At 47.8% G+C, this 12,583-nt stretch overlaps 1 protein-coding gene across 1 annotated transcript in view; it reads left to right on the forward strand.

Moving 5' to 3' along the window:
• The window catches only part of DVL3 (dishevelled segment polarity protein 3), an 89,593-nt gene that overhangs the window by 59,251 nt on the left and 17,759 nt on the right, over nt 1–12,583 (forward strand). Inside the window, 4 exon segments of the mRNA XM_070946238.1 lie at nt 2,349–2,425; nt 5,142–5,209; nt 7,663–7,713; nt 7,832–7,981. Of these exon segments, the coding sequence (XP_070802339.1) occupies nt 2,349–2,425; nt 5,142–5,209; nt 7,663–7,713; nt 7,832–7,981 (346 nt within the window).

The following is a 12,583-nucleotide window of genomic DNA, read 5'->3' on the forward strand; positions in this document are numbered from 1 at the left end:
CATTTGCTTTTCATGGCTGCTCTGAGTGTGTGAAAACTTGTATAAAGGGTGTCATTTTGACAGTGTGAGCATAGCCACAGAAACCTGTAGTCTGTGAGTTGATCAGCAAAGGTGAAAGAAAAATCTGGAAGCATATACAGATTTTCCAGGTAGTTCTGGGAAAATAAAAAATAAAATCTCCATCAAGGTCACTTCCTGGTGACTTCAGGAATGTGTCCGTCTACGGGTTGTTGTTTTCTTTTTTTTAGCAACCGTACAGAAGTAGTTTGCCACCAACTGGGAGTTTTCTTAACTTCCTAGTCCAGTTTACATTCTTGGCATTTCCGAGTGGTCTCCTGTTCAGATATTAAGTCTCATAAGTGCTTAGCTTTCAAACTCCGAGAAGATGTGAAAAAGATGTGGAGACTCTAGAAAGAGTGCAGAGAAGAGCAACAAAGAGGATTAGGGCACTGGAGGCTAAAACATAAGAAGAACGGGTGCAGGAATGTCTAGTTTAATGAAAAGAAGGACTAGGGGACACATGATAGCAGTGTTCCAATATCTCAGGGGCTGCCACAAAGAAGAGGGAGTCAAGCTATTCTCCAAAGCACCTGAGGGTTGGACAAGAAGCAATGGGTGGAAACTAATCAAGGAAAGAAACAATTTAGAACTAAGGAGAAATTTCCTGACAGAACAATTAATAAGTGGAACAACTTGCCTCCAAAAGTTGTGAATGCTCCAACACTGGAAATTTTTGAGAAGATGTTGGATAACCATTTGTCTGAAGTGGTGTAAGATTTCCTGCCTAAGCAGGGGGTTGGACTAGAAGACCTCCAAGATCCCTTCCAACTCTGTTATTCTAAATTCTAAATATGACCTGGTATGGGTCTAGGAGAACTTGCCGCGGCCAATTCGTCGTGGTTAACTCGCCGTGGTTAACTTGGCCGGCCAACTCACCACAGGACAAGAGTTACAGTAATATTGAAGAAATGGTGGAATAGAATCGATAAAAGGATGCCAAAGGAGGGACAAAAGGAAATGTGAATGACAAAAATTAAAATATTTTAAAAATTATTTGAAATAATGCAATTGTCCCGAGGCGAATTGGCTGTGGTAAATTGGCCACAAGAGTTGTCTCATTCCGCCTGCTGCTGCTATGTGTTGGGAAGCTGAAATGGAGGGTGTGTCAGTGTTCCAAGTAACACCCCCAACGAATCTTCAAGACTCAGAGGCTTGAAGTTCCTTCAAGTTCCATTTTATTAGCGATGTCATATTGGCACATCTGGGAAAATCCGAATCTAAAAGCTTCCAGGTTTTCCCCACCCAAAGGAAAGTTCAAGTCCCTTTCCAGCACTCACCTGTCCATCACATCGTCCAATCCAAACACCGTCCCAACTGGAGATACCTACCTCCCAGTTCCAGCCCTCCAGGTACAGGGCAAGATGTCCTTGACTCTCTGAGAAAGGAATGTTATTATGACTATATATCACTCATGCTCCATACAATCCCCCCTCCCAATTTTCCCACAGTAGAAAATATGGCAGGGCTGAAGATCCAACGAAAAAGATGGCTTCCAGGCCTGAAGGGGGGCTTCTTTAGGGAGAGCAGAGACATTCAAATTTAGACTATGTTTGGGGGAGGAAATGTCTGCGGTCAAATCTTAGGTCTAGTTCTGCTGTTCCCCAAGAGAAGGTAGACAATTTATTTATTTTATTTATTTTATTAAATTTCTATACCGCCCTTCTCCCGAAGGACTCAGGGTGGTGAAAAGCCAGAAGATAAAACACAGAAATACAAAATTTTAAATGAATTAAAACGAATTAAATAATTTAGGCTGAATTTTAAAATACCCCATAATTAAACAAATTAAAATTTATGTTTAAAATTTAAATTTAAAAAGGAGAAGATTTAGGCCAGGCCAGCTTGAGGAAATAAAAACGTTTTAAGTGCGCGACGGAAGGTGCGAAGATCCGGGATCCTCCGTATCTCCGGGGGGAGCTCGTTCCAGATCGTAGGTGCCCCCACAGAGAAGGCTCTCCCCCTAGGGGCCGCCAGTCGACATTGTTTGGCTGACGGCACCCGGAGGAGCCCCTCTCTATGGGAGCGTACTGGCCGGTGGGAGACTATTGGTGGTAGCAGGCGGTACCGTAGATAACCAGGTCCTAAGCCATGGAGCGCAATGGCAGATTCTTGTAATACAGGCAATCAACAATAGAATATTTACTCAGGGTTGTCCATGAGGGGTTCTGGTTGCTTGCGCCTTGACATTACCTCAGTTGGGGTTACTCGTCTATCCAGCCTCGAGTCTTTTTCTGACAACTCCATGTCTTCTTACCTCATCTTCTTTCATCTTTGATTTATCTTTGCAGGTGAACGATACCAACTTTGAGAACATGAGCAACGACGATGCCGTACGAGTGCTGAGGGAAATTGTGCACAAACCGGGGTAGGTCATCTCTTTGGCTTCCTTGGTCCCAGTTTCCTTTTGGGGCAGGCTTGACTGATGTAAGACAGTCCTCCACTTACGACCACAACGGAGCCCAAAATTTATGTGCCTGTGAAAAAATTTGTTAAGTGAATTTTGCGCCATTTTACGACTTTCCGCGCCACCTTTGTTAAGTGAACCACTGCAGTTCTTAAATTAGTAAGGGAGTTGTTGAGTGAATCTGGTTTCCCCACTGACTTTGCTTGTTGGAAGGTCGCAAAAGGAGATGGCGTGATCCTGGTGGGATACTGCAACCATCGTAAAAGTGAGTCAGTTGCCCAACGTCTGAATTTTGATCATGTGTTCATGGGAATACTGCAACGGTCATGTGTGAAAAATGGTCATAAGTCATTTTTTTTTCAGTGTTGTATTTCAGAATACAGAATACAACAGAGTTGGAAGGGACCTTGGAGGTCTTCTAGTCCAACCTCCCAGCCCAAGCAGGAGACTCTATACCCGTGATGGCACGCGTAGCCATATCGATGGGCCCACGAGCATTGCCCTAGCTCAGCTTCAGCGCACATGCACGTGCTGATTTTTGGGCCTTCTGGGCCCACCGGAAATTGGAAAACGGGCTGTTTCCCGCCTCCGGAGGGGTGGAGAAGGCGGTTTTCGCCCTCCCCAGGCTCCTAGAAAGCCTTTGGAACCTGGGGAGGCCGAAAAAAACAGGCCTACCAGGCCAAAAGCGGAGGGAGTGCGGAGGGGGGCGGGGCGCATTGAATTATGGATGTGGGCACACACGCGCACGACCCCCCCCCTGTGTTCCCCTTGCTTTTGGCACGCGACAGCAAAAAGGTTAGCCATCACTGCTCTATACTACAGGTAGTCCTCGACTTACGATCACAGTTGAGCCCCAAAATCCTGTTGTTAAGTGAGACATTTGTTAAGTGAGTTTTGTCCCATTCTACGACTTTTCTTCCCTCAGTTGTTCAGTGAATCACTGCAGTTGGTAAGTTAGTCACTTGGTTGTGAAGTGAATCTGGCTTCCCCATTGACTCTGCTTGTCACAAACGGGGATCAAAAGGGGATCAAGGTTACCAGAGGGGATCATGTGACCTTGTGGACACAGTAACGGTCATAAATATGAACCAGTTGCCGAGCATCTGAATTTTGATCACATGATCATAGGGATGCTGCAAAGGTCGTAACTGTGAAAAACGGTCATAAGTCACTTTTTTTCCAGAGGGCCATTGTAACTTTGAACGGTCAACTAAATGAACTGTTGTAAGTCGAGGACTACCTGCATTCTGGATAAATGGTTGTCCAATCTCTTCTTGAAAACCTCCAACAATAGAGCACCTCAACTTCCAGTGGCAAGCTGTTCCACTGGTTAATTGATTCTCACTGTCAGGAAATTTTTTCTTAGTACTAGGTTGGATCTCTCAAAGGTTTCACAGGTCCTCATTTAGCGTCTGCTGGAGAGGAAGCAGGTGTACAAACACCAGAAGGGATCCCAGGAAGCCCTCTGTTTGAAGGGCTTCTCTCTTGTGTCCTATCCTAATCCACCAAAATGGTTGTCCCAAAGGTGCTTTTTCAGGAGGCAACTGGACTTCTTATTTTTCCTTTTGAAGAGATTTCACTTCTCATCCAAGAAGCTTCTTCAGCTCTGACTGGATTGGGGGGGGGGAATGGAAAGATCATCCTGTCAGAGTTGAAGAAGCTTCTTCGATGAGAAGCAAAACGTCTTCAAAAGAAAAAACCAGAAAGTCCAGTTGCCTCCTGAAAAAGCACCTTTGGGACAACCATGACCTGAGGGATGACTGAGAATCTCTACAGATACCAAAAATGGTTCTTACTGTTAGTGAGGAACCATGAGGTAATAGTCCAGCAAATAATGAAAATAAACAACAATGGGTTATTGTTTTGTGAAAGCTTCTAGGGTTTGATGGCCCTGCAAACACGCCGTTGTCCTTTTCTGTCAATGTACCCGAAGGATGTAGGAATTCCTCAAATGCTTCCCGGCGCCAATGAGTGGGATTCAACCGGTTCGCACCACTTCGGCCGAACCGGTTGTTAGCCCAGCCCCTCCCCTCCCTGCCCCTTTCAGAAGTCCCCACGTGCCCCGTTTTGGTTCACAGGAGGCTGCAGAGAGGCCTACTAGGCCCAAAACGGGGCGCGGGGGGCTGGCGCCCCTCCCCGTGGCCCATTTTTGCTCCCAGGAGGTTGCAGGATGCTGAGTGGTACCAGCCACACCCCCTGGCCACGCCCACCATGGCCACACCCACACAGCCAGTCATTAGGGCAGAGAACCGGTTGTTAAATTATTTGAATCCCACCACTGCTTCCCGCCCTTTTTCTTCTGGATATCTTAGTTCAGATTTCTTAGCAAAAAAAAAAAAAAAAATCATCTCAACAAAAAGGACTGGGGTGTGTTCTTGCCCCAGCTACGGACCCCAAAGAACGCAGCACACACAAAGTCCGTTCAAACCATAATTTACTGAATAAACCAGTCTTTTAGAACAACGGCTGTTAATTAATTGCATTAACAGCCGCCCAAGAATTCAAAGAATAATAACTGAAAACTTACTATGGTTGGCAGAATCCCCAGAAGCAATTTGCAGGAAGCTGATAAGATAAGCAAGACACTCCCCACCCCCCCCTGCCCCCCGCCCCAGGGAAATGCCAGTGATGTTACGAATTAACTTGCAGGATGCCAACTTTTTGTGTTTTGCTACAGGCCCATCACATTGACGGTCGCCAAGTGCTGGGATCCGAGTCCCAGAGGCTGCTTCTCATTACCCAGGAGTAAGTGAGCTTCTGCCCGTAATTTATTCGGGTCAGGCGTTTACGTGACAGTCGATTTTACATAGCGCGGAGCTGTAAGTTTTCTTTAAAACACACACACACACACACACACACACACACACACACACACACACACCTTTCCCCCCTGGTTTGTATTATTGGGAAACCAGAAGGAACAGGTTAGGAAGCAGATGACTGCAGAGAGAATAAATCTCGGCGGCATGTCAACTCGATGACGTGGAATCAATTTACGTGACGGGTGGAGATGATGATGATGATGATGATAGCAACAACAACAATAATAATAATAATAATAATAATGGGTTATTAAATATATGTGCCCCAATTCCCAGCAACTCTGGGCGGGGTACAAATAGTTAAGAACATTTAAAGAATCAGGAAATGACAACCTTTTCCAGAAGCAAATAGTGATGGCAGAAATGACAAAATCGGACAAAAGGAAGAAAAAAAGAGGCAAGACACGATAGGTTTTCTAACCACGCTGACCACAAAGGCATCTACAGGCCTGACGGTTTCCAATCCCCATATGGAGGAATAGTCGTGCAGTTAGTGATCGACTTATGACCACAAGCGAGCCCCAAATTTTTATTGCTGAGTGAGACAATCCTTAAGTGAGTTTTGCCGCCATTTTACCACCTTTCTGGCCATCGTTGTTAAGTGAATCACGGCGGTTGTTAAGTTGGTAACACGGTGGTTAAGTGAATCTGGCTTCCCCGTTGACTTTGCTTGTCAGAAGGTTGCAAAAGGGAATCCACGTGACTCCCCGGGGATCCTGCGACCGTCATAAATGCGACTCAGTTGCCCAGCGTCTGAATTTGGATCACATGACCACGGGGATACTGCAATGGTCATAAGTGTGACAACTGGTCCTAAGTCACTTTTTTCAGTGCTGTTGTAACTTTGAATGGTCACTAAACGAACTTTATTTAGTGACCGTTCAAAGTTAACAACGGAACTGTAAAAAAGCGATTTATGACCATTTTTCACAATTACGACCGTTGCATGATCACGTGACCCATAGTCACGTGATCAAAATTCAAATACTCGGCAACCGACTCTCAGTTATGATGATTGCAGTGTCCCCCCCCCCCGGGGGGGCGGTGTCACGTGATCCCCTCTTGCGACCTTCTGACAAGCAAAGTCAGCGGGGTTTCCGGATTCAATTAACATCTGCGTTACCAACTTAACAACTGCAGTGATTCGCTTAACAACGGTGGCAAGAAAGGTGGTAAAATGGAGCAAAACAATTAACAAACGTCTCACTTAGCAACAGAAATGGAGGGGGGGCTCGATTGTGGTCTTAAGTCGAGGACTGCCTGAATTTACCGCCCTTCATAAGGGAATAATAGAGCCGCTTAGCAAATGAGAGTGAAAAGAGAAAACTGGAGATGCAATCGACAGAGTAAACCTACAGGCCTTGGAGCGATACGGTTCTTGATAATTCCTCGTTTAAAGACTCTTCCAGTGTTTAGTGAGGACTCTGTACGTCGTGAAGATTAGCCCTCGGGAAGAAAAAGTTCTCTCCGTTGAAGATGCTTGTTTTCTACACGTAGCGAAGCTTTTGAGACATTCCCAGGAAGGACGCAGAGGTGCTTTTCCAAAAGGCAACTGGACTTCCTTGTTTGTTCGTTTTTTCTCTTGAAAATATTTCAGCTTCCGAAATATTGGATGAGAAGCGAAACATTTTCAAGAAGCAAAAAAATAAAAATAAAAAATCAGTTGCTTTTTTGGAAAAGCACTTTTGGGACAACCGTGAGCTGGATGACTGAGAATCTCCCAGAAATGGTTTTCTCCTCCTTTTTGGCTAAGTGCATCAATTGGCTTGAGTGGCTCACAGTGACTCAGTGGCTAAGACGCTGAGCTTGTCGATCGAAAGTTCGGCAGTTCAGCAGTTCGAGTCCCTAGTGCCGCCTAACGGGGTGAGCTCCCGTGACTTGTCTTCGAAAGCACGTAAAAAAATGCAAGTAGAAAAAAATAGGGACCACCTTTGGTGGGAAGATAGCAGCATTCCATGCCCCTTTGGCGTTGAGTCATGCTGGCCACATGACGACGGAGATGTCTTGGGACAGCGCTGGCTCTTCGGCTTTGAAACGGAGATGAGCACCGCCCCCTAGAGCTGGGATCGACTAGCACATATGTGCGAGGAGAACTTTTACCTTATAAATTGGCTTGCAGTGTGTGAGAAAGCCATTGAGGTTCTCCCGCCATCTTCTTCTCTGTGCTTCTCTTCCTTCCTCTTTACTTCTCCCCTACCATCTTCTGGGACTTTCTATTTGATTGCTCTTTTCCATCCCAGCACAGACACGTTCCTTCCCTGCATGGATGTCTCCTCCCCCTGTCCTCCCTTCCCTTCCCTGCTAATCCATGGGTGCCAAGTGGATCTCTCTCTCTGTATCCCTCTTGCTGATCACCCCTCTCTTTTCTCCCCCCAGTTGCTCCCCAGCGAATCTGGGCTGGGCCAGAGTCTCCATGCTCCGATCCGGGTGAGTCCCGGCTGACCCTGGGGGAAGGACAGGGCTGCCCAGAGGTCTTGGGGGGTCCAGCGTAGGGGATAACCGTTCGAAAAGATGGCCTTCTCACAAGGTGCATGTTCCCTTTCAGGTGAGCCTATCCGACCCATCGACCCGGCGGCTTGGGTGTCCCACACCGCGGCGATGACCGGCACTTTCCCTGCGTACGGTATGAGCCCATCCATGAGCACAATCACTTCCACCAGCTCTTCCATCACCAGCTCCATCCCAGAAACGGAACGTAAGTTCTTGTACTCGCGCATCTCCCATCCATGCTTGGCTTCCGGTCCGCTGCACACCTCATCCGATAGGAACCGTACCTGCACAGAGCCCAAGGTCCCCCTGGTTGGAAGAAGAGCCTGACCCCCTTCTAAATCAGTAACGAAGGATCGGTTTCCTGGTAGACGCTGAACCGCTGAGCAGGGATGTTTGAGTCTCTCTTGAAAGGATGGTCCCCAAAGGGGCGTTTTTTTTTTCTTAAGAGGCAACTGGACTTTCTGATTTTTCTTTGAAGATGTTTCGCTTCTCCTCCGGGAAGCTTCTTCAGCTCTGACCGGATGGTGGAGAACGGAAGGATTTATACTCCTTGCAGACAGCTGGTCGTTTGCATCCTTTTTAGAGAGTCGTTGAGGCCACTTGGAGGTTTATATATGTCCTCAGGGTCACCTAAGTGGTGCAAATGGGTGCGGAGCCTTCTTGGAACTATTGAAAGGACTGTGTTGTAGACTGGAGATAGATGATGTCATACCCCTCCTCCTCTGTTGAGAGAGGGGTATTCTGTTTTGACCTAGATGGCCTCTTGGATCCCTCTTTCAAACCTCTCTGTCCAAAATGTGGACTTTGCTGTCTTCAAAAGAGCGCCCTTTTGTCTTTTAAATGCAGATGGACAGCTGAATCTGGCCCTGATAGGTTTGTTCTCCTATGTTGTGCCATGTGTTTATGAAGTGGTTGTTTTGTTTCCCCAGTGTACTGACCTGCACATGACTCACTGCATTGTACTGCATATAACACGTTGCTCACATGCAGTACGATGCAGTGAGCCACATGCAGATTTGTACATTGGCCCTCTATCTTTCTCCAGTTTACTGTTGTGACTCCGACCCTCGAGCCCGTCTTATTGGAGGGAGAAGGCTCCGAAAGTGAAGGAGAGGAGTTGGCCAGGCCTCCCTCTCCAGGACCCTCCTCTCTGGCAATGCCTCAGGTGTCTCCCGAAGGAAAAGAGATTGGCCAGGAGCCAGGTTTCGCCGAGCAGTCGCAGTCAGACAGTGACGGAGATAAGACTTGGCTGGATCCACGCCAGCGTCAGAGAGACAAGCGCACGCAGCAGAAAAGGAGGCGTGCCAGAGATTAAGCTGAGTCACTGGACCACACTCCACAGGGGATAAAAGGGGGTGTGGTGGCCATTCAGGCTCTGTGACGGACAAAACTAAACAACTAGCGAGTCGCATTGTATCTCTGAAACTACGTTATCTGCCTGCCTTGGATTTAATACGGACCGGGCTTGACGATTCTGTGGCTTTGTGTATTTGTTTTGGTTCTCTGTGAGTAAAGTTCTTGGCAAGCAGCTACTAGGTTGCTGCCAATCCTGTTATCGAAGGAATTTATTGTCTGCAAGTTTTATTTAACTCCTGGCTGACTGTTTGTGTGCGTGTGTGAGACGGGGACAGAACATCTACAACACAGTCTTTTCAGCAGTTCCAAGAAGGCTCTGCACCCATTTTTTTTTTTTTTTTAAATTTGATTTATATGCCGCCCTTCTCCGAAGACTCAGGGCGGCTTACAATGCGCTCAGCAATAGCCTTCATCCTTTTGTATATTTATACAAAGTCAGCTTATTGCCCCCACAATCCGGGTCCTCAATTTACCTACCTTAGAAAGGATGGAAGGCTGAGTCAATCTTGAGCCTGGCGGGATTCGAACCCTGCAGTAATTGCAGGCAGCTGGTCTTAACAGCTTAATAACAGGGTGCCTTAAACCCTTGTACTACCAAGGCTCACCACTTGTACTACCATTTGCACCACTGGAGTGATACTGAAGACACAGATCAACCTCCAAGTGGCCTCAAGGACTCTCTACAAGGAATGCAAATGACCAGCTGTCTGCAAGGAGTGTAAATCCTTCCATTTCCCACCATCCGGTCAGAGCTGAAGAAGCTTCTCGGATGAGAAGCGAAACGTCTTCAAAGAAAAACCAGAAAGTCCAGTTGCCTCTTGGAAAAAAAAGCACCTTTGGGACAAACATGACCTGGATGAGGGAGAATCTCCATAGACTCTTGAAAGGATGTGCTGGGATTTCAACAGAGCTGCCCCCAAGAGGGAAATGGAGAGAGAGAGAGAGGGAAATACAGGAAGTATCATCCAGGAAGGAAGTATGGGTAATCCTCAACTTAAGAGTGGAACCCAAAATTTCCGTTGCTAAGTGAGACCGCCGTTCAGCGAGTTTTGCCCCGTTTTTACAACCTTTCTTGCCCCGGTCGTGAAGTGAATCACTACAGTTATTAAGTTAGCAACACCGTTGTTAAGTGAATCTGGCTTCCCCCATTGACTTTGCTTGTCAAAAGGTCACCCAAGGGGATATCGCGTGACCACCCCCCACCTCCCCACCCCCGCCGGGACACGGCAACTGTCATAAACATGAGGCACTTGCCAAGAATCCGAATTTTGATCACGTGACCATGGGGATGCTGCAGTGGTGGTGTGAAAAATGGTTGCGTCACTTTTTTCAGTGCCGTTGTTGCAGTAGCCATGGCACTTACATATTGCTTATATATTGCTTTACAGCAGTGTTTCTCAACCTTGGAAGTTTGAAGATGGGTGGACTTCAACTCCCAGAATCCCCCAGCCAGCAGCGCTGGCTGGGGGATTCTGGGAGTTGAAGTCCACCCATCTTCAAGCTTCCAAGGTTGAGAAACACTGCTTTACAACCTTCTCTAAATGGTTTTATAGAATCAGCCTATTGTCCCCAACAATCTGGGTCCTCATTTTACCCACCTTGGAAGGATGGAAGGCTGAGTCAACCTTGAGCTGGTCAGGATCGAACTCCTGGCTGTGGGCAGTCAGCCTGCAACGTTGCATCCTAACTACTACACCATCACGGAAGGAAAGGAAGGAAGGAAGGAAGGAAGGAAGGAAGGAAGGAAGGAAGGAAGGAAGGAAGGAAGGGCAATAGCACTTAGACTTATATACCGCTTCACGGTGCTTTCCAGCCCTCTCTAAGCGGTTTACAGAGTCAGCCTCTTGCCCCCAACAATCTGGGTCCTCATTTTACCCACCTCGGAAAGGATGGAAGGCTGAGTCAACCTTGAGGTTGGTGAGATTCGAACTGCCAAACTGCTGGTATCGGGCAGTCAGCAGAAGTAGCCTGTAATACTGCATTCTAACCACTGCGCCATCCTGGCTCTTATATCATAGGGCTGGAAGGGACCTTGGAGGTCTTCTAGTCCAACCCCCTCCTTTTCATAGAGGATTGGTTAGAAAGTCTGGTAAGTGTCCAGAGGGGAACAGTAGCTGTAAAAAGTGATAGTTGGCTCCTTCTACTGACCAAGGTGGATTGGGGTGGACTAGTTTCCAAAGACGCCAAGATGGCCTATGAAGCAGAGTGACACTCAGGGGTAAAATTCAGCCGGTTCTATCCGGATCGGGCAAATCGGTAGTGGTGGATGCGGGAGGCTCTGCCCATCCGCGCAGACGTCATGACGTCCCTTTTTTCCAACGATTTCAGCCTCTGCGCATGCGCGGATGATGGCGTGGATTTGCGAACCGGTAGGGAAGTGAATTTCACCCCTGGTGACACTGATAAGCGAAGTCCTCAATTTACAACCATTTATTTAGCGGCCGTCCAAAGTTTACAACATTACTGAAAAAAGTGACTTACGACTGGTCCTCACACTTACGCCTGTCACCGTTCCCCCCCCCCCATGGTTGCGTGATCAAAATTTGGGTGATTGGCAATTGGAGTGTATCTACAACGATTGCTTAATGACTGCACGATTCACTTAATGAACTGCAGTGATTCGCTTAACAACCACAGCAAAAAATGTCGCAAAAGGAGGCACGACTCACTTGGGTTTGCTTTACAACAGAAATCGTGGTCCCGATTGTGATCCTAAGTTGAGGACTACCTGAGTTGTGTTTCAGAGCAAGCTTATGGAGCAACATGGGCACAAGAGTTCTACCTGCTCGGATGGGTGAGGAAGTAGGGAGAGGTGAGATAAAAGCCCAAGAGAGCCTATGGGACACTAGAAGAAAGAAAAGATGGGATCCTCAATGGAAGCTATGTGGCCATGAGGAAGATCTCGAGATGATCTAGAGCAGTGATGGCTAACCTTTTTGTCGTTGTGTGCAATGTACGCGTGACACCCCCCTGGCCGCGCCCCCCCTGCGCATGCATGCGCACCCACCCCATTCCCCTAGTAGCCTCCCTGCAGCCTCCTGGGACCAAAAATGGGCTGTGGGGGGGGCGCCGCACCCCCCTGCTCTCCACCAGCACATGTTCACTTGATCCCCCGCCCCCCGTGCATGTGTGTGCAACCCCGCGCTTGCACGTGTGTCTCATGCGCCCCGACCCCTGCGCATGCACAGCAGAGACCTGAAAATCAGCCGGTGGGAGGCGCGCACGCATGCGCAGTGGGGCTGAGCTGGGCGGCCACTTGCGTGCCCGCAGAGAGGGTTCTGTGTGCCAGCTGTGGCACGCGTGCCATAAGTTCGCCATCACGGACCTAGAGGTAGCTATGGATTGGGTTTTGGAGATCTTCAATGGAGCTAATGAGTGGCCATGAGGAGGATTTGGAGGTGATCTATTGGTAGCTACGGATTGTGTTTTGGAGAACAGGCATACACAATAA

The sequence above is a fragment of the Pituophis catenifer genome, unplaced genomic scaffold, assembly GCF_029215685.1.
Source record: "Pituophis catenifer annectens isolate HBS135680 unplaced genomic scaffold, rPitCat1.0.hap2 SCAF_6, whole genome shotgun sequence".
Classification (NCBI taxonomy): Eukaryota; Metazoa; Chordata; class Lepidosauria; order Squamata; family Colubridae; genus Pituophis; species Pituophis catenifer.